This window comes from Paroedura picta, chromosome 5 (genome assembly GCF_049243985.1).
Source record: "Paroedura picta isolate Pp20150507F chromosome 5, Ppicta_v3.0, whole genome shotgun sequence".
Classification (NCBI taxonomy): domain Eukaryota; kingdom Metazoa; phylum Chordata; class Lepidosauria; order Squamata; family Gekkonidae; genus Paroedura; species Paroedura picta.
In genome coordinates, this window is record NC_135373.1 from 85,376,541 (window position 1) to 85,398,088 (window position 21,548).

At 42.4% G+C, this 21,548-nt stretch overlaps 1 protein-coding gene across 4 annotated transcripts in view; it reads right to left on the minus strand.

The window, feature by feature from the left end:
• The window catches only part of OSBPL8 (oxysterol binding protein like 8), an 85,436-nt gene that overhangs the window by 40,560 nt on the left and 23,328 nt on the right, over positions 1-21,548 (minus strand). For 3 of the 4 annotated variants that reach the window (XM_077338864.1, XM_077338865.1, XM_077338867.1), the window contains one exon: positions 17,110-17,247. In XM_077338864.1, coding sequence (XP_077194979.1) covers positions 17,110-17,247 — 138 coding nt within the window. Of the gene's footprint in view, positions 1-3,640; positions 3,789-9,854; positions 10,020-17,109; positions 17,248-21,548 lie in introns of those variants that run through there. The other variant, XM_077338866.1, reaches the window with a different exon arrangement.

The following is a 21,548-nucleotide window of genomic DNA, read 5'->3' on the forward strand; positions in this document are numbered from 1 at the left end:
AAACGGTGGTCTCCCATCCAAATATTAACCAGCGCTAACACACTTAAGCTTCTGAGATCTTGACTGGGCTAGCCTGGATATGAAGCTGTTTAATATACAATATGACAGTTTCTTGGTATTGTTAACCATACTGTACAGAAAAATCTATCACATACAAATGATGAAACACCGAACAGCAAACAGGAAAACTATATACCTGATACTGAAGAATATGATTACTAATTAATTAAAGTATTATCCCTTCTCTTTAAAACATTTATATCCCACTCCTCCCCCCAAAGTGTCCAAGTTGGTGAACAACGATTGACATAAAATTGCAGTGTAAATGTCACGTCATTAAAAGCATATGAATAACAGTATAACTACAACTACTATAACCACAAGCAATTGCCAAAGGCTCCCTTTTCTGAAGAGTGCAATTTATGGAACCATGACATTTTACATAGATGTCCTGTTTGAAGTTCTCCAGTCCCACATGATCTGACTTAAATTGCAACTTCCTTATTCCTCATATGACATTTCCCCATGTTCCAGTAATATGGAACATAAAAAAGGCACATACTTAGGGAATAAAATGAACAAAGACAACAGATGATCACACGCTAATTTCTCCTGCATGGGAATTAACTATTGTACACACCGTCCATTCATTCACTCACAGATCCCTTCTACGCTGATGCTCAAGCAAGTTGCCATTCTGAACCAGAACACAGGGTTCTTAAAAGTGTTGGGGGGGGGGGAGTAGAACATTTCCAGTCTTTTGTTCTCCAAGTGACTGAAGCCAACTTTTTATAATGCTTCCTCTCCCTTTCCTGGAATGCAAATCTAGCAGTCTGGGTGAAAAAGAAAGGCTACTGGAATTACAGAGAAGGGCAAATCTATGCTTGTGAAACCAGCATATCAAGGAGCTATCAAAGGTAAAGAAGCAATTCCACACTACAGGCCCCCACCTGCATGATATGGTGGAGCTACATGTTCCACTGCTTTCTTTGTGCCCATGGGGACACATTTCGGCAGCGGACCCAGTGAGCCCCGATTTGTGTGTCCTAATGCAGGGGTCGTCAACCCCTGGTCCGCGGCCCAATTCCAGGCCGCAAAGGCCTCAGTACGAGGCCGCCGCCGGCTGCGCCTGCCTCCCCCCTCCCGCAGTGAGAAGCTCGCCAGGCCACTTCACTCGCGGCCGCCAAAGCAGCTGCTTCGCTCATGGCCCGGCTAGCTTCTTGCTACGGGGGGGGGGGGGGAGGCAGGCGCCAGCGGACGCAAAAGCGCATGGGCACATGAATGCATGGCAGCTCTGTGCATGCGTGTCTGCGTGACGCTGCCACACGTGCACGTTTGCACGTAGCTATTGTGCATGCACGTTTGCACCCTGCCAGCAGGCGCAAACGCGGTGCCCGGGTTGCCTGCTCTCCCCAGCCCCTGGAAGCAGTCCTCAACCAGGAAAAGGTTGGGGGGAGTTATCCTAATGGACACAGAGGTGAATGGTTCTGCCACAAGATAGTTGTGGTGGTGTTACAGGTTTGGATGAGAATGCAATCCCACCTTCCTGCAAAAGAAAAAAGCCTTGTTAACCTGCGGCATCACAAAGTGCCAAGGAGCTGAGTGAAGTGTTTTTTGTCCTCTCCTAGCCTCGTAGGATGTGGGGGGGGGGGGGGGGGAGCCAAGCCTGAAAAAAATGATGCAAAATCGGCCTGTGTATATGGGAGGCAGATGATAGTAACTGGGCGTCACTATGCATTTTAAAGTTCTGGCCCTTCCTACTTGCGAAAGAATAATTGGAAGGGACTTCCTGGGTCATCCAGTCCAACCGCCTGCACTATGCAGGACACTCACAACCCTATTGCTCATCCACTGTAACCTGCCACCCCCTTGAACCTTCACAGAATCAGCCTCTCTCTCAGATGGCTATCCAGCCTCTGGTTAAAAATTTCCAAAGTTGGAGAACCCACCACCTCCCAAGGAAGCCTGTTCCACTGAGAAACTGCTCTAACTGTCAGGAACTTCTTCCTGGTGTTTAGACAGAATTTCTTTTGAATTAATTTCATCCCATTGGTTCTGGTCCATTTCTCCGGGGCAAGAGAGAACATTTCAGAGTCTCTGCTTGTTCAAATACAAATGCTTTGACTTAATGAAATCTTTCAGGATGCATGCTTTGCCTGTTATTAGAATGTCAATAAAGGCAATTAAATCACACAAGCTGTTAAGAAGATGAATCACATGCCAACTAGTCACAAAACAGCAGGAAATATTGATACTTTGTTTTTTCAGATAATCTACCTTAATCCTTTAAGCAAAGTTGCTACATAATAAACCACATCACCTTGAGCCCATGGATATGTTTAAGATCCAGCATATATAGTATAGTAACTCACATAAATGTAAGGCTCAGAGTCAAAGAATTCAATATACAACAGCAACCCATGTAATGAAGGAGGGGGGTCAGTATGGAACTTTTTGTTTGTTTGTTTGTTTTAATGGATTTGAATAAAGGTAGCTTCTAGATTCTTCTGCACATAGGAACTCCAGTTGGAAAAGTTTAAAATTCCAAAACAAAAACTGAATTATGTTGCCTGCAGTAATTAAGCAAAAGGCAATCTGTATAATTGTGGTTTTGCTAACCATGGAGAAAGGAATTTAGTCCTATAAAATGAATATGATGATAAATTGAAAAGTTATTACTTTCAGTTGCTTAGTTTTCACAAAGAACTACAATATGATTAATTATCATATTAGTAAGTGGACAAAAGCCATCAGAAAGACTTTAAAGTAATTCATTATGTTGTTGAACATTCTCCCCCCCACACACACACTTTATTCCTGTTCAACAGCATTCTTTTCCAAATATAATCAGTTCTATCCTCAGCTAATAAGGATTTCTTTTCTTTCCACAAGCCTCCACTTAAACCCCAAAAGAAATCACCTTTCCCTGTTTGGAATGAATACAAAAATTGCAACAAAAACAACTGCAGTGCCATGGAAACCCAAAACACTTCCAAACTCACTTCAAGAGTTTGTAGAATCTTCAACTCTAAAGCTAATTAATCTCTAAGTACTTGATATTTTCTAGCTGTAACAGGAACAACATTCACATCTATAGTATATTCCCATTCTGTCAATACTGATTAACTCCACTAAAACTGATGGAACCCAAATTTCCTTTCACATAAGTTATTTAAGAACAAAAAATGATGCAATACAGATTTAATTTAACCCAAATACATTTTTACAAACTGATGGCTGTATAAAGCTGTGAAAAATAATCTAGCAAGGATTTTGAAAGTATCTATACAGAATCAGCACATGTACCATTTAAAATTTATTTACATTAAAAGTATTTTGTGGAGATCCAAGTGTGCAGCGACTTCTTTTCAGATTAAAAAAATATACTTATTTATTCATTCAATTTATATACCACTCCCCAGTATGACATCTCAGGAAAAGTACTTTTCTAATTTTCAAGGATAAACCAATATCTCAATCTGCAGTGGTTCAGCTGCATTTATATGAAGCATACGGAAAATGTTTCAGAAGACCATGGCAGCAAATGGTTTTTAAAAGGCAATATTTGGGGGAAAAAATTGAATGGGGTTTTCTTTTGTGTGTGACAACATACAATATAAAAGAGTGAGACAAAACAAACCTCGAAAAATTGGAGTAAGTTCATTGTATCCTCCGAATGAAGCATTCCGGGTAAGTTTTCGACCATCAGCTCGTGGAGGAAGCGAAACCCCAGCACAGGAAGAAAACCTACGACGCAGTGGACCCTCTTCCTTCATGAGTAAGCTGCTCTGTATAATGATTATTGTCATTCAGAAGGCTGGTTAGCATTAGCTCGATGAAATAACAATGTTGCAGACAGCCTTTTCCCTCACATTCTGATCAGCAACATACAAGAAAGACACACATGGGTAAAATGCCCTGTGTACATTTGGAATAAGAATCATAGAATCATAGATCATAGAAGATATACCAGAGGTTATTGAAGTCAGTAATAAAGCCAAGACAAGTTTATAAATTCAACACAAGGAGCTGCCAAAGCCTCAATAAGTTTAAAATGGTGCTTTCTATCCCTCTGACACTGGCATTTCATAGATCACTGAGAGTATCCCAAATCAAACTGTAAACTCTCATGTTCTGTAGGCACTAGCCGACTCTCTTGACAAAGCCTTTCAGAATGAAGATGAAATTCTTTCATAGAATATTTAAATATACATAGAGCATCCAGTGACCTCATATGGACAGATTTCTAAAACTACAAAAAAGTAAACTACCACCAACCACATGGATAATCCAAATCCTAGTAGTCCAACTCAGCATTTCTCCCTCCAACTCTGCTTTTCCACTCAAATAAAAATAATGACTTGTGCAAAATCCCCCAAACATGCTGAGTTGTTTTTTATACTCCATTTTTACTATTTGAAGTGGCTTACAATTGCCTTCCCACAACAGACACCCTGTGAGGCAGGTGAGACAGAGTTCTGGAAGAACTGCTCAGTGAACAGCTCTAAAAGGACTGTGACTAACCCAAGGTTGCCCTGCTGGCTGCATGTGGAAGAGTGAGAGATCAAATCCAGCTCTCCAGGTTAGAGGCTGCTGCTCTTAACCACTACACCAAGCTGGCCCTTGAACTTCTGCTTTGACTCCTGTTCATACATTTCCTATTAGTTCTTTTGTATGAACCTATTTAAAGGCAATGCTTGCATCTGTTTGTAACCAAAAACATCATTCTCATGCATGCAAATATGCTAAATTGTGGTGCATAAATATGAATAATGAAAAATATAGATATATGATTAATGATTTCAGGTAATACATTAATGTTGTTTGTTCAGTTTCTGTATGTCTTATGGACTATTAACAAAAGTTGACTAAATAATGAAAACGAGCCCTAATAATTAGAAAACAATACCTGTAGCTTGCAAAACTACAAGTATTGCAAATTAACAGAGACAGAGAGCTTGTGTAGGGATGGGCAGAAACCAGTTCACGAACCAAAATTCATTCTGAATTTGGCCTGGTTCGTGCCCTTCGAACCAAGGTTCAGGGGAGGCATTTCCCCAGGACATGCCCCAGATTTTTGTCCAGCTTAGGAGTTCAGGCCTTTTAAACCTAGCAGCTGAGCAAGGTGGTCTGCCCATTTATTTAATTCTTATATTTATATTCTTGGTGGGCATATCTGTATGGGAGGAAGGATTCTGGGGGCCCAGTAGGTGTTGATTCAATTGACCTCAACCAAAAATGCCTGGCAAAAGAGCTCTATTTTGCAGGAACTGTGGAACTGTGCTAGCTAAAACAGAGCCTAGACTTCTGGAAATTCATTCCACAAGGTTGGGAACAGGACAGAGAAAGATTTGGCCCCGGATGAGGTCAAATGTGCTTCGTCGGGGCCAGGGATAACCAGCCAGTTGGGGTTGGCTGAGTGTAGTGCTTTTTAAGGGGCATAGGCAAAGAGGTGATCCAACAGGTACACAGGGCCCAGACAGTGTATGGCCTTGAAGGTTGATCCAGGATTCAACTGGTTACCAGTACAGCTGTTGGAGTACAGGCTGGATGTGGGTCCTCCATGGTGTTCCTGTTAGAGCCCTGGCCACTGCATTGTAGACTAGTTGTAGCTTCTGGATCAGACATAAGGTAGGCCTTCATAGAGCAAGTTACAGAAATCTACCCTAGAGGTGACCTTTGCTGTGGCTAGATGTTCCGGGGCTAAGTACGGTGCTAGTAGCTTGGCTTGGCACAGGTGGTAAAACCCCAGCTGTGCTACTCTTGTGATCTGTGCCTCCATTAAGAAGGAGGCATCCAGGATCATGCCCAGGTTCCTGATGAAGTGAGTCACTGATAGTTGCAACCCAACTAGGTTGGATAATCATGCTTCCTCACTTGGACCATTCCCACCTAGCCATAGGGCCTCCATCTTTGAAGAGATGAGCTTCAGTTGACTACAAAGGCAGCAAAGTATCCAAGTAACACTAATACTGTGATGTGAAACTAAACAGGAGAATCACTGGTGGGTTGCTTACCCACCTCTCCTCAATTTTCATTCAAATGATTACCAGGCATTTTTAGTTTACTTTCTCTCCATACTAGGCTTTGAATTCCAAAATATACTAGTGGGAGAAGGTGGGGTCTAGCATTCTGTTTTCAAGAAAAAGCAAGAAGAGGGCCTTTTCTTGTGATATCCAATTTTCTACTAATGTGTCTGCCCTGCATTCTTATTAGAATAAGCATGAGTTTATTCGGTAAATAATGAAGACAAGGAACGATCCAATAAACATGAAATACAAAATACAGGATTAAGTTGATAAATGGGAACAAGTCTGCTAATATTGCTAATAAGGCTAAATTAGCTATAGTAATGAAAGAATAATTAATTATATTTCCCAGTTTTTGTATCAGATTTTAAAAAGTTATGCCACAATAATGCCTAATTAGATAACTATGTCACGATATTGCCTAATGTGTATAATCATACAATATATTTTCTACATTCCATTACTGAAGCTTATTTGTGCTTAAAGTGCTTTAATTGCTGCCCTTGAAAAGGCAGTGTGGCCTCATGCTCAGATCTTGTTCTCAATAAGGTGGTAAATCTGTTGCTGAACCACATCTCTTCTTATGGACTACTACTTTTAATACCGTATATACTCGCATATAAACTGAAAAAGTCTCCCTCGGCTTATATGCAGGTTTTAAAAAAAGCTGCCAGAGTAAACATGAGGGTGAGGATGGGAGACAACTATACTTAACTGAAGAAGCATAGACAAGAAGAGCCGCAGCAAGCCCAGAAAGGGACCGTGGGAGGGGAGGGAAGAGCAGTGTCTGCCTCCCCCCTTCACTGTCTTAACAAGGCTAGCATGTGCTGCTGCTTCAGGAAGCTCTGAAGTCTCTGTCTCAGAGGGAGAGCAGAGAGTAGGAGGAAACACCCCTAGAAGAAGGAATGGAAAGTGGTAGGAACAGAATACCTGGCTAAGAAGAAAGGAATGGGATAAGAAAAAGGATTGGATATAAAAAGGCAAGAGGGGTCAGAGGGAAAGAGGGGGGAGGGGAAAGAGGGAGGAGGGGGGTGGGAAGAAAAGGGGGAAAAAGATCCTGCTCAGAAGGGAGGGGAAGGGAGGGGAAGGGAAGGGAAGCCACTATCCAAACAAGAGCCTCAGTTTATATGAGAGTCAATAGTTTTCCAGCACTTTGTGATGAAATTAGGTGCCTCGGCTTCTATGCGGGTTGGTTTATATGCGAGTCTCCTTAGTCTCAGTCCAACTCCATTATTTTGTTTTACTAGGAATCTTTGTTGCTAGATTAAAATGTTATCATATCTTCAAATATGCTTACTGATAGAATGAAGTTATTTATCATTCCTGTAACCTGCCCTGGGTCTCTGTGAGAAAGGTGTGATATTATCATTAGTCTAGATTACAGCCCTTCCTGACAGCTAGTTCTCTATAGGCAAACACTCTTTGGGTAGTCTGAAATGGTATAGCCCAGATACAAGTTTAAAACCTTAACTAGGGGCCACGGAGATGGCGGGACCCGAATATGGGGGGAGCCCCCCCACCAGCTCTCATGATGGACGCAGGGAGCCAGTGGCAGGACCCCCACACCAGACCCCACCAGCTCTGGGGATGGGAAGTTGGAAGCCGGTGTCAGACTCTTCTGCCAACTCTCACTGTAGAAGGTTGGGAGCCTGCGGCAGCACTTCCCCCACCACAGCAGCTCTTACCACATGGGGCTGGGAGCAGGTGGCAAGCCCTCCAGCAGCTCTGGGGGCAAGCAGCAGCAACGTGCAGTGCTCCTTGGCCTGTGAGGAGTATGGGCAACAGCCCACAGCAGAGGGTCACAGCACTCCTGTTCCAGCATGGAGATTGTGGAGAAAGGCAGGCACATGCCCTCTATGGAGACTTGCAGCACTCCTTACCTCACATGGTGCTTGGAACTGGTGGCTGCCCCTCCCCCCAGCAGTTCTGATGGTGGCTGTGGTCGTGGTTCATGGTGCTGCTTGGCCCGTGGGAAGGGTGGGCAGAAGAGCAGGCACCAGGGCTGCAGTGGAGGGTTATGACACTGCTCGGCCTGTGCAGAGGTGGGGAGGCCACCAGAAGGGTGGGTGGCCGGTGAAGAGACTGGTGGCATTCCTCACCATGTATAGAGACCAGCCAGAAGGGTGAGTGGTCACAGTGGAGGTGACCATGACTTGTGGCCCCTACAGAGAACAAGAAGAGCCTCTGATTGGCACTCAGTGGGGGAGGGCCCCCTCCCGGTGAGGGCCATTCAGATGCCCCATGGTGCTTCCTGATGGCCCCAAGGGCCAATCAGAGGGCTGGCATGTGGTTGGAAGCACTCATCACATTTTATAGAAGATGACAACTAGCCTCGGATTTATTTATTTATTCTATTTTTATGCTGCCCTTCCCCAAAGTCTCAGGGTCCTACCCCTGTTTTCCACTTAAAGAAGGCATGATTACCTGTGAAAGGGGGTATTTTTATAACCCATTTCCACTGCATTTCTGCACTTTATCCCTATATTGCTTCTGGCGAGACACAGGAAGTAAGTCAGAAAGCTGCTTTTCATATAACGGTCTTGCTCGTGCTAGACAGAATACTTCAGCTATAAATGCCATAAGAAAATCACAGTATCTTTGCCATATATCTTAGCTTTCAAATTAAGACAGATTTTTGTTATCAGCTATTCCTCCTACAACTGGCTTCTCCAAATATGTAACTCTTTTCTCTTAACACTGTATGCGTTTTTTTATTTCCCCAACATGGGGATGTAAACACAAAAGAGAAGCCAGATCAGTCATGACAAAAAAGGAAAGCAAAAAGGAAAAGTAAGACTAATAGAGGATCTGGGAATGATCCTCATTTTTCCTTCTCATCCCCATTTCATATATCTCCCTTCTCTCAGGCCTTGCTTCCTCTGATTTCCTTCCCTTCCTAAGTCTCAGTTCATCCCCACCTTTTCTTCCTCTTTTACTGTTTGAGCAAGCTACAAAATCTGTACAACAAGAAAGAAAATATAAAAAAGTATAGCATGGTTTTCACAATGTATTCCCACTCAAATGGTTGGGGGGGTATCTCTTGCAACCCGCTGCTGCAAAGTACACTGCATCTTAATAGCTTTTAAAATCACTGTTAATATTTTATTCAGAGACAACTGCTTCCCACAGTATTGCTTCCTATTTGGATTACAAAGATGCAGGCTTGGTATCTGCTGTTAACTCTTATTTTTAAGTCATATGTATATTGAGCTGAATACCACAAGCCTCATAACAATATTTCTACAACTCCATCAGAATTCTTTAATACACACATACTTCAAAATTAAGAGTATAATTTAATGTTACACGGAAAGGCCCCAAACAATAAATACAGCTATAATAAGAGTAACCTCTCTCCCCCCCCACACACACACACATAGTTCTGGAATAAGCTCAGTTGCAAATACAAGGCATCTGAAGCTGATACCATGCTATAAACTGCAAACATTATCCTTTTGCTGTAGTAACAGTATCAGGTATTAGAACACATCTGAGATGGCTCCCCAAATCAATTCTACAGAAGCAATTGTGTGGTGTTTGTTTAAGGGAAGAGAAGGTTTGTCCGTCCCACTATACTATTGATGACACTTTGATTGTAAGCTAATCAGACAGAAATCCTATACATTTTGTTAAAACAACAAGGCTACCTTAAAAGAAAGCTGTAAATAGCTTCCCATTTCCACACATGAACTGGTAACATGTGGAAAACAAAATTAACTGCTAGTAGCTATCAAGCTACAGCAACATAATATGCAATTTAGACAGTATGAATTGTCAAACCAATTTCTCTATGAAATCAACAACATCTGTTAGAGGTATACTTGCCTTAAAAGACTTGTCCAATTCCCAGAATAAAAATCCAAACCACACAAAAAATTATATTACAAGAACAGCTGATGTTTTACAATAAATAAATATTCTCCAGCTTGGCCATCTGACAGTATCCAAATGTGCTCTGTTTTTGTCAAGGCACAATCCCTTTCAGTACATCCGGTTACAGCTGAAGCACTTTAATAAAGGCAGCCTGCAGCTTATTACGTCTCACTTGGCTGTAGACTTGCATCTCAGCTGCTCTGTTTACTAGCTCCTCCCATACACTTGTTGACTACTCAGGTTTCAGTTATTTTAGCCCAACCACCTTCCCTGAACTGCCAAGGGCAGCAGATTAGACTCAAGTAGGACCAACTTAATCACATTTCTTATCAAGAAAAGCTTGCAATGAAAAACTACACTTTTTTCATCATTAACCACTTAGTCCAACACTATATATATTACTGTTTAAAATGTGTTATAAATAGGGAGAATGTTTGAATATGGTAGTTCTTTAACATCTAAACATCTGTTGCAACACTAAGCATCCTCTGTTTCTTTACCAATGTTACAGTTGCTGCATTACTCAAAATACATTTGTGATCAAAACTCTAAACCCTTTTTAGGGCTCAAGATTGCCACCTAGATTATGACAACTACTGGCAGTAGCACCAAAGTCACAATTGACAATGAGAACATTAAATGTATTGATGATTTCATCTTTCTTGGCTCTATGATCACTCAAAGTGGTGGATGCAGCCATGACATCAGACGGTGAATAATACTGGGCCGGAACGCAATGTTAGGCATGAACCAAATATGGAAGAGTAAGGACATCAGCCTTAATACAAAGTGCCAGCTAGTCAACGCTATTGTCTTCCCCATAACAACCTATGGATGCGAAAGCTGGACTCTGAAGAAGGAAGACAGGAGGAGAATTGATGCTTTCGAATTATGGTGTTGGAGACAAATGCTGTGAATACCATGGACAACCAAAGTTACCAACAAGATAGTTTTAGAGAGGAGCAAACCAACTATGTCATTAAAAGGCAAGGTATTATGGCTAAAGCTCACTTACTTACATCATGCGATCAGACTGGTTAGAAAAATCATTAATGCTTGGCATGGTCAGCGGCAAAAGGAAACGTGGTTGCCAGAGGATCTGCTGGCTCGACACAATCAAAGCCGATACAGGGATGACCATGAACCAACTGAAAGAAGCGGTCACTGACAGAGACGAATGGAGAAAACTTTTCTATAGTATTGCCGAGGGTTGAACACGATTGAATGGATAACATCATCATCACTGCCACCTAGAGTGTCTGGGATCTTGGACCCTTGGGATTTATACTTGAACAACTCATTCATTTCTACTCCACATTTGGCCATCCTGACTAACCTCATTGAAAGAAACTCTGCTCATGATCTGAGGAATCTACTACAGCCTACGTAAAGTGTAACTAGCTGCTAGACTGACTTTATTACTTGTATTATTTGTAACCTATAAATGCACTTGTGAGTATGCCTTTTTCTGTATTTTGTTTTTCTGTATTTTGCTTTGCCTTTTCCCTACTCCTTTTGGAACCTCATCACCCTTTTCCCTTTTTTCTTTCACAACAAACCTGCCTTTTACAAAGGCTTTCTTTCATTACAACATATTTCTCTCGGATAATTTTCTTAACCTCTTTCCTATATTCCAGACTGCATGGGTACTACTAAGTGTTCCATACATATTCTCCAGTAGAGCCCTGCTATATCTGTACTGGTTCAGCAGGTTCCCAAGTTCTTCCTGGGGAACCCTTATTCTAAGGGAGTTTCCCAGCATTATTACATTACAAAGGCAATGCTTACTACACTAGGCTAATCAGTTTAAGGAGAATATGCAGATTAGCATTCAGGTCTGTAGGCCACATGAACCTAGAATCATAGAATAATAGAGTTGGAAGGGACCTCATGGGTTATCTAGTCAAACGCCCTGCACTATGCAGGACACATCCCTATCGCTCATCCACTGTAACCTGCCACCCCCTTGAGCCTTCACGGTATCAGCCTCTCTGTCAGATGGCTATCACTGTTAATATTTTATTTGGGAATTTAAAAATTCCCAAAGATGGAGAACCCACCACCTCCCGAGGAAGCCTGTTCCACTGAGAAAGCACTCTAACTATCAGGAACTTCTTCCTGATGTTTAGACGGAATTTATTTTGAATTAATTTCATCCCATTGGTTCTGGTCCATCTCTCCGGGGCAAGAAATAAATAAAATAAAGCCGTTCAACAAAATGAAACCCAAATACTCTCAAAGGTCTGTGTTTAGAGTAAACAGTATGCACTCAGTAGCTACAGATGTATGCCTAAACACATGGCACACAGTTGTTATGATTCTGGCCCACAATAACAGTTTATTGCATTTAAGATGTATTAGTCCTCTATTGGAAATTCTGTTTTATTCTTATACAATAGGGCAGCAGGGGGGTTAAAGCTGACTAATTAATCTTGGCTTGCTTAAAAAGCAAATACTATTCATTTTAATTAATACTAACTATTTAGAAGCAAGATTTTTACACAGGAATAAGATAGAAAAATATTATAATTACTGGCAGCTCTATAGTTCCAGAGCTCATTTGAACCTAAGTAATGGTGATTATTAGAACAGAAAAATAAACAAACTTAAGTTGTCATCCAGTTGTTGATTTGGTTTCAGGAACATGAGTGAGCAAGTTCTGTCAGCTGACAGAACAGTAGCAATTTTAGTTAACAGATGACCATGATCTTCAAGAGAACTTCCCCCCACCACACACACACACACACAAGCTGCTTATGCTTATCTGAAGCTCAGTATAATTTTACAGAGAGCAAGAACCTCAGAAATATTTTTTATTGTGCTATTTGATACATTTTTAATCCCTGGCCTGGAACCTTATCTGGGCTTTGTCCAACACTGGACCTATTATACCACACAGGCTCTCTTTAGCAACCATTACCACAATCAATTTCATCATCTCGTAAGGTATTGGATACTCAATACTACAAAAAAAAAACCAAAATTTGAAGTGATGAAAAATATCTGGGGGGAGGGACATAAAACCAACATGAAGAAATTGAAAGCAACCACTACTTACATTCTTATCAAAACTAAGCAATTTATTATACTAGGAAAATAGCCCTTTGCATCCAGGAATGCAACGGGCACTAGCGGAGAGCCCTGACAGGGGAGCAGGCTTCAGCCCTAACCTGAAGTCATAGCTGGCAGTGGGGGCTAGGTGGATAGGCTGGCGTGTGACGCTGGAGGAGCACAGCGTTCTAGCAGCTGGGGCGAGAGCAAGGCAGCCAGGCGTCGAGGTGCGCGGCAGGCGAGCTTGTAACTCTAGTGGAGGGTGGGCCGATGTCTCCGGCAGCTACTAGGCCACTGTGGCTGCTGGTGGGCACAGCAAACTGGCAGCCAAGGCAGGACAGCGGAGGAGCAGCATCCTTGGTGGACAGGTAGCATCTGGCTCACAGCTGGCTTCCGGAAGTGGGCACTCTAGGGGCCAGCCCAATCCAGTCACACCCAGCTTTGGTACGAGCAGCTGGATTGGCATGTATGGGCAGAAGAGCAGTCCAGACACCAGATGTGTCCTGGACAGTGCTCCACCCACAGGGGCCTTTCCCAAATATTAGGGAGAACAATGGTAAGGATTTTAATGCAAAATGCATCATTTAGAAAATATAGTTGAGCTATATATATCAGTGGTCCCCAACCCCCAGTCCGGGGACCAGTGCCAGTCCGTAGATCAGTCAGTACCAGGCCGCAGCTCCTCCTCATCCTCCTCTCTGGCTGCTGCCTTGGGGGTTGCCCTGTCATTCTGCCACCGGCTCACCTTTAGTGCTCTCCAGCGGCCGCCATGGCTGGGGCTCCCCTTCGGCATGGCACTGCGCAGCTGCTGCTAGCAGCGCCCCCCAGTAGGCAGCAGGAAGTCAGGGGCGCCGGCGGGAAAGGAAGCGGAGCAGGGGCTCAGGCGGTGGCGACGTCCCTCAACAAATGACTCCCCCCCCCCGGGCCTCAGTAAAATTGTCAAGCGTTGACCGGTCCCCGGTGATAAAAAGGTTGGGACCACTGATATATATAGTTCTGAACTATAAGATATAGACATGTGTATCTTTAAACATCATACAACTGTTTTAGTTGTCTCTAAGCAAAATTGTGAGTACACTAAACACAAGAGTGATCAGGAGCTGAAAACGGCTACATCCTATTCTATCTTAGCATACATAGCTTTTGACATCTGAGATATGGGAGAATGCTAAAAACAGAACACATATTTTGTAATAAACAAAATCAAGTCTGATTTGTTCAGAAAAAGATTCAAGCTCAGAATAGCCAGCTAGCTATTTAGACAGAATTAAACTCTAACAATTAACACACGTTATAGCCACCTGCGTGGCCATAGATGTAGGCTTATGGGGAGGAGGCTGCTGAGTGCAGACAGCGTTGGGCGGCAGAGGAATCGCAGCAGGAAAAGGGCAGGGACCTGGTAGCTACTGGCTCCTGCTGCTGGGTGTTCCCATGGGCACTGGCTTGCGCAGTAGCAGCCAGGGAAGTGGCAGCTCCCCACGTGAGCGCCACTCCCCAGCAGCAGGCAAAGGGGGTCAAGGTGTTCTTGCTGGTGGCAGCTTCCCACACCACCTATGGCCAGAGCCAGGTAGGGTGCTTGCAGGCTGGGGGTGCTCTGGCTACCTGGGCAATGGGCTCAGGGGGGCAGGTGCTCCTGCTGGTTGCTCTGTCACATGGCAGCCAAGGCGGTAGCCCTGCTGGCGGCTAGGATGATAGCTCCGCAGCTGGCCATGTTGATTGGAGGCCAAGGCAAGGCACCGTGGGAGCGCCCTACTTGGCAGCCAGGCAGCATCTGGCTGCACTGGTGGCTGAGTGCCTCATGGTTAGTTTCTAGAGGAGAGCACTCCAGGGGCTGGCCCAGCAATAGGATTGGCCTGCGCAGGCAGGACACCCAGACATGTCCCAGCCAGCGCTCCACCCACAGGGGTTTTTCACAAATATTAGAGCCACCAATGGTTAGGATTTGTATACCGCCACTCCCAGCAAGCTGGCTCGCAGCAGTTCATATAATATAGAAACATCCCATTAGATTTCTAAACATCTCAATATTCTTAACTTACCATAAAATCCCCACAATAATCATACCCTTAAAATAATCTCCATAAACAATAAAAATAGCAGTAACAATAATTAACAATTAAGATGGCAGTAATAACAACTCTGTTGCATTAGATCAGCCTCTCTGTATCAATCCAAAATCCATCCAAGCCAAATATACTAAACATAAAATATAAAGGAGAGAAAAAAAGATTTACTTTCACAAGGACCGTTTCAACACTAGTGATATCATTCAGTTTTGCATTTTTAAAGGGTTGACTATTTTGTCCATTCTGCACTAAAATTTGCTTCTTCAGACACAGTCCCGAATTGCCTCCTCGCTTACTTTGCAGCAACAGAAATCCCCAGAAAACTGAATTTTATCATTTAAAGTGGGATCTAACGGGGTCTAATTCGTGGCTGCCCAATGCAGATCTGCATGCAATCGGGTTTTTCCTTGTGCTTGCCATTTTGAATTGATCGTGAAGTTGGACTCCATGTGAAAAGCATGTAGCAAATTTCAGCCTGGGAAATAAGAGGAGGAAAACCCAAATGCAGAAACCCTAGAGTCGACTCGCAGCCTCCAAGGGCAAGCCAAAGCGAGGCTACAACAAGGTGGATCTCCTAGTGCAGAAACAGTCAAGGAAAAACACTGTTGCCAAGACCAAGGCACTCCCATCCCTTTGAACCCAAGTCTTGCTCTTGCAGATCTGGAAGTTCACACATTTGTTTTATTTGTAGTTGATTGATGATGCTCACCCACTAAGATTCAAGGTGGATATCAGGATATAACACAGTGCAATCAGATAGCATAAAACGATGAGGAATCAATGCAACAGGAGCAGGATTACATAATTAAAACATGAACAAACTATGTACAGCAAAGTAGGCCATAAAAAGGAAAGCATTTCTTCCACTTCTCTCCACATTCTGCTGCCAGTATATACACTAAAAGTGCCTGTCTGTGCTATTAAGAGAGCCACTAAAAGCAAGTCATGCTCAGCTGCTGCCACTGCCATCAGGGTAACATTAGCTTGTTGGGCTTTGCTAGCCAGCTCAAGGCCAAGAACACTCTCTGCTTGCCCAGGCACTTTGCTTGTGCTCTCCACCATGGCTGCAAAGCTACTTGCCTCATCATCCTACAGCAGAAGGCTTAGAGCAAGAAAGGTTTTGTCTTTCCCCCATTTTCTTGAGTCTATAATGTACTGTGCAATTTTTCCTAGATGATTACCCAATGTTTTCCTTAAAAGACAATAAACAGCATTTCTCCAACAATCAAGGCTAGAACTACTCCTTGATTCATCATTACACTGGAAAGGAAGAGATTCCCAGCATAGTCTTCCTGTATCCCAAGGAGAGCTCAGAATTCATTTAATGTAATTAAATAATGTCCTTTTCTGCGTAAAGTGATTTTTGTTCTTTATTTGGTTTCTTTCCTATCGACCCCCCCCCCAGCCATATGCCCACTTGCACTTTCAAACATTTGTTCTTGGAATGCTTCAGTTACTAATTATGGAGCTGTGACTCAGGAAGACAACCAAGTATTACATGTTTTCCCCATTATTGAAAGTCCTTATAATTCACTTTATTAATAATTACCAAGCAGAAAACGTTCATAAACTGTGTGGGACTTGAAAAAGTATAGACACATGATTGGTTTACAGTAAAATTCAAAGTTATTAGCCTATTGACATTGCAACATCACAACCTTTAACCGAAAACCAATGTGCAAACATGAAATGCACGACTCTTACAGAAAGCTTAACTCTTCTAATCTGAATGTGAATGCAAACTGAAAAAGTGAGATTACAGTGGCAAATCTCCAAAGAGCTACTTCAAGAACATAACTTTATTCCTAGTGAGTTTAACAACAAAAAACTCTTAACACTTTAGACTCTAGCCATGGCGGCCGCTGGAGAGCATCAAAGGTGGCAGGGCAGCCCCCGAGGCAGCAGCCAGGGAGGAGGACGAGGAGGAGCCGCGGCCCGGTACTGACTGATCCATAGACCGGTCCCCGGACTGGGGGTTGGGGACCACTGCTTTATAACACAGAATACACTAAGCACACCAAACACATTTGTTTTAAAAGATGCTGAACCTATAGTTCAACTTTCCATTAATTAAATGAAATGCTTCTTACCATGGCTATGGGCTGTTCCTGGGCTGAGTGATGGCTGGAATAGTTCTTTGGTTGGAGTAAGATACCCTTCTTTTCCCTGACGCTGGCTCATCTTCCCTGGAGTCAGTACATGAGACTCATCATTGTTTGGTATCACAGCTGGAAAACCAAACAAAAAATGTTCCCTTAGCATAAAACCTTATGCAGAAAATAGTAAGGCAGCAGTAAGAAGCTCTCTCATTCAACAAGTTGACCGAGAGCATGTCTTTCAGGCATACCACATTTCCAAATTCTTTTCCACCTCCTCTTCACTTATCTAAGGAGACAAAGAAGCCTCTACAGGAGAGGCAGGCTCCTTTACTCAAAGAACCCCAAACAACTACTACGACTGTAGAGAGAAATAGAGCAAAGGGTCTCTTCTGGTGCGTTTAAGATAAGTATGTGCCTTTCTTATGCTGCTTCAACATCAGAAGACCTTACTTCCACTCGAGCATTGCTTTAACTCTACTCTTGAGTGATGTGACTCTAGCATGTAAAGGAGGCTCCTTCTACATGATCTAGATTTTCCATTGTTGCTGGAGTATGACGCACACACTGCAGTGGCATCTATAACACTAAAATTACATTGAAAGTATCTTCCTTCATAAAACGTCCAAGTACTATGAAATGGTCAAAACTGGATGATCAAGCTTACTTCTCAAAAACAGACTCAGGTTTCGTAGCTCAGCGTTTTAGAGTCCTCATTACAGATTTTTCTCAGCACTTAAAACTTCACACCTGCCCACTCTCAAAACACACACACACAGATAATAAATAATTCATGAATGACAGGAAAGAACAAAAAGTAATCAGCTCAGAAAACAAAGGAACACTGGGGAAAATTGCAAGAGCAAGCAGAAGTTTTGTTGAACAATGTTTACATTGGGATCTTGTGGGGGGGATTTTTATGGGAAATAATAATAACACTATGTTTTGTGCACTGTGGAGCCCCTGTTTCAACTGTTTCCTTAAAATTACAGACAAGTAAAATAAACTGTAGGTGGATTTCTTTAATATATTTCTATATATACACAAGTCCTGCAGTTATGAAATACTGCTATTTTACTTCCCATATGTAATCAGGATTTCATGTCTCAAACATTTCTGGTTTTCCAACTTCTAATCTTCTACATTATGGGAAATCATATTTTCATCAGTATAATTGTGCCCTCTAGAGGCTTTACCATAGAACTGCAAGTATCCTTAAGTTCCAAAGAGAGTAATCTATACATGTAGAAGAAGGAAGTGAGAATACTAAGATAGCAAAACTAGATGGAACCACTTTAGACTGCAGGTGGAGTTTCATGTCTTGGTGTTACCTGATATTAAAAACCTCCCTGCAGAAAGAAAAACAGCACAGCAAGCAAAGAGTGAGAATAGAAGCTATGCTATTTTAAGTTCACATGAAGTTGTTCTGTCATCCATTCTACTATTTCAGACTTCCACATGTGTCTACTAGGATAAAGTTTTTAACATGTGATAAGACTCCTGCAGGTTGTGGGGTAACAGGTTAACACATTTATTGTGAGACAAACAACCATAGAAGCTTAACTAATTAGAACACACACATACACAAACAAAGGAATAGAGGGGAAATGTGAATAGTGGGACTGAGAAGACCACAAATCACAAATACAGTCACATTTTGTTTTTTTCTTTGCAAAGCTCAAATATACACAAAATATGAATAATCATAGTACTTATAATATACAATTGAGTTTAGTAAGTATCAATGAATGCACTTCTTGAATTTTGGGGGTCTTCTGATGCCACTATTATTTTCTGTGCCCACTTACAAACATCTTCCAAAGAAACCCTTCATGTAACAGCTGAAGCAAGTCCACCCCAAATGCACCGTTCACCCTGGCCTCCAACAACAGGGCAGAGCTGACCAGGCACACTCCACACTGACCCCACCACTGTCCCCAGCCTTCTGCTGCTGAAAGTGGATGAAGAGCCAAGCATACATGCTTCAAGATGGCTCTGTCTCCTGCCACTAAGAGCCCAAGGAGAGCCAAGCTGGCATGCTATGCACATTCCCTAGCCTCCTGCTTCCAACAGCAAGGGAAGAGGTAAGCAGGTGTGCTCTGCACCAGCCCCATCTCTCTCACCACCCTCCTGTTTCTGAGAGGCTCTCCCCAGCATCCTGGCTGCTGGGAGGGCTGCCTGGCCCCCTCACCCATTTTTAAAATGGACTTTGCTACTAGTGTCACAATAAAATCTGTTTAAGTTGTCCAGAATCATAATTCTGCTTTATATTAGTAAATACTACAGGCCTCTCTATTAGAAAAGTCTAACACAATATGTCCAATAACTATAGAAATTATTAGTTCTTCCACACAAGAAAATAAAGGAAATCTATTTGGAATTTGGAAGTTCTGAATGACAAGGGTGGATAGTATAGGATGACTGAAGACAAAGGGAGGATTATCCAGTAATTTTGAGATATATCAATGATTTTGGGGCTTCACAGATGTGTTCAATAATCCAAAGGAATCAAAGAGGAGCACACCAACTGAGGGACAACTTTTTCATGAAACCTCATCCTCCTTTTTGTGCATTAGTGCCATGTAAACTGCCTGGAGCCACAAGTGAGGGCAGTATATACATATAATAAATAAAAATAAATTTCCCCAGAATCCTGTGAATATCACAGAAAACTCTGGAAAAGTGTACTCTCATATTGGGCTAGCAACCTGAAAAGATTAGAAGCAGTTTTGAGCACTAACATATGTCTAGTTGCAATGGCCTGCACCGTCACAGACGAGAGGTAGAGAAGTAAAAGATACTGTAAAAATGATGATGTAAGATCAAACTAGCATTTCTGTGACTAGGTGAATGTGGAGAGCTGCTCTTCTCCAAACAGAGGGCATTTTTTGAAATGAAAAACACACTAGCTCTATCATGTGTTAGCACCTCTTGGAGGGCCATTTGTTGTCAGGCTTGAGACCCAGTACCTGGACTCAAATTGGCTAAGGCTCTGGAAGCCCAAATGGGGAGGAGTCCATAAAGGAGAGTTGACACCCAAATTGGCTAAGTCCCTGAAAGTTCATGTGAAGAGAGGAATGCAAAGGAGTGCTGTCCCTTTATTTTGCTTTTTTTTTTGGGGGGGGGGGGGTTGTGGAATTTTTGGTCCTTTTGGTGCTGACTCACCTTGTGTGCAATAACAATGAAACCAAAGATATCCACAGATGCACCTAGAGAGATGTACCATAGATTTTATGTGCCAGGTAAGTTTTCCTTTTATTTTGCATAGTGCACCTAGATATGTCTTGTAGTTCCCTTAGTTTGCCACGTAGAAATAAAGTTGTTTCAGCAGACAGAGTCTGCAGCCTTCCTTACCTATTAAACTTCACCGCTCAGCATTCTAAAGTAATACACATCTGTGGCATCAGCCTCAGGTGACCCATAAAAGAAAGATGCTGACTTTTACCCAGGGTGGTGGTAGTGAAAGGAAAGGGGGGGGGGAGACAGCTGGTCTTCCTCATATGAACATGTTCTTTAGAACATATTCTCTTTTTATGGATTTTACTGATTTTGTTTAATTATGGATTTTATCTGGAAGCTGCTGCAAAAGCCTTTGGCTGAATATTGAGTAGAAACCTTTCAAATATATTAAACAACTGCTGGCAGAAGGAATTGGTATGTGCTTAGGGAAACAAGATTCTGGCTCTTTGGGAACTCTTGTTTCCCTGATGCTGAAGTACTAACCTAAAGAAGTAGAGGCAGGCAGAAAATTATGTGGATGAGTCTTCAGGAAAGGGGAAAGGAAGCCCAATCCCACAACATCAATTGCTCAACTTGCTATTATGGATCATAAGCTTTCACGGGAGTCATATTGAGAGAGCAAGTGATTTCTTGGAAGGGACCCACTACATTGGTTACAAATCAATATCCTTTTACTTCTGCAATATGTCTTCAGGAAGCAGGAGATGGAGAGGCCCCTACTTAGGAATATGTAAAGTTGTGTTTGTGGTAGACAAGAAAAAGACTCGACTTCTGACACACTTATTCTGCAGTAGGCTTTGGTTATCACTTTAAAAGCCCCTAATGGCCCTGGATCCATATACCTGAAGGACTACCTTTCCAACTATGCTCTATTGTGACAGCTTTGATCACATGAACAAATCCTTCTGAATGTGCCATCCTAAAAACTGAGGAAGAGTGTATGCACTTGAAAGCTCATGCCTTGAATAAATCTTTGTTGGTCTTAAAGGTGCTATTGGACTCTATTTTTGTTGTGCTACTTCAGACCAACACGGCTACCCACTTCAATCTACCCTAAAAACTGGTAAGACTTACAACTACCTCTTCCTAGTGTATTCCTAAATGCTTGGTTCTTCATAGTTTTAGTCTGAAAACTAGGTTAGTCAAACCAAAATCTGACATTGCAAGAATGTAATTAGTCATTATTTTTTATT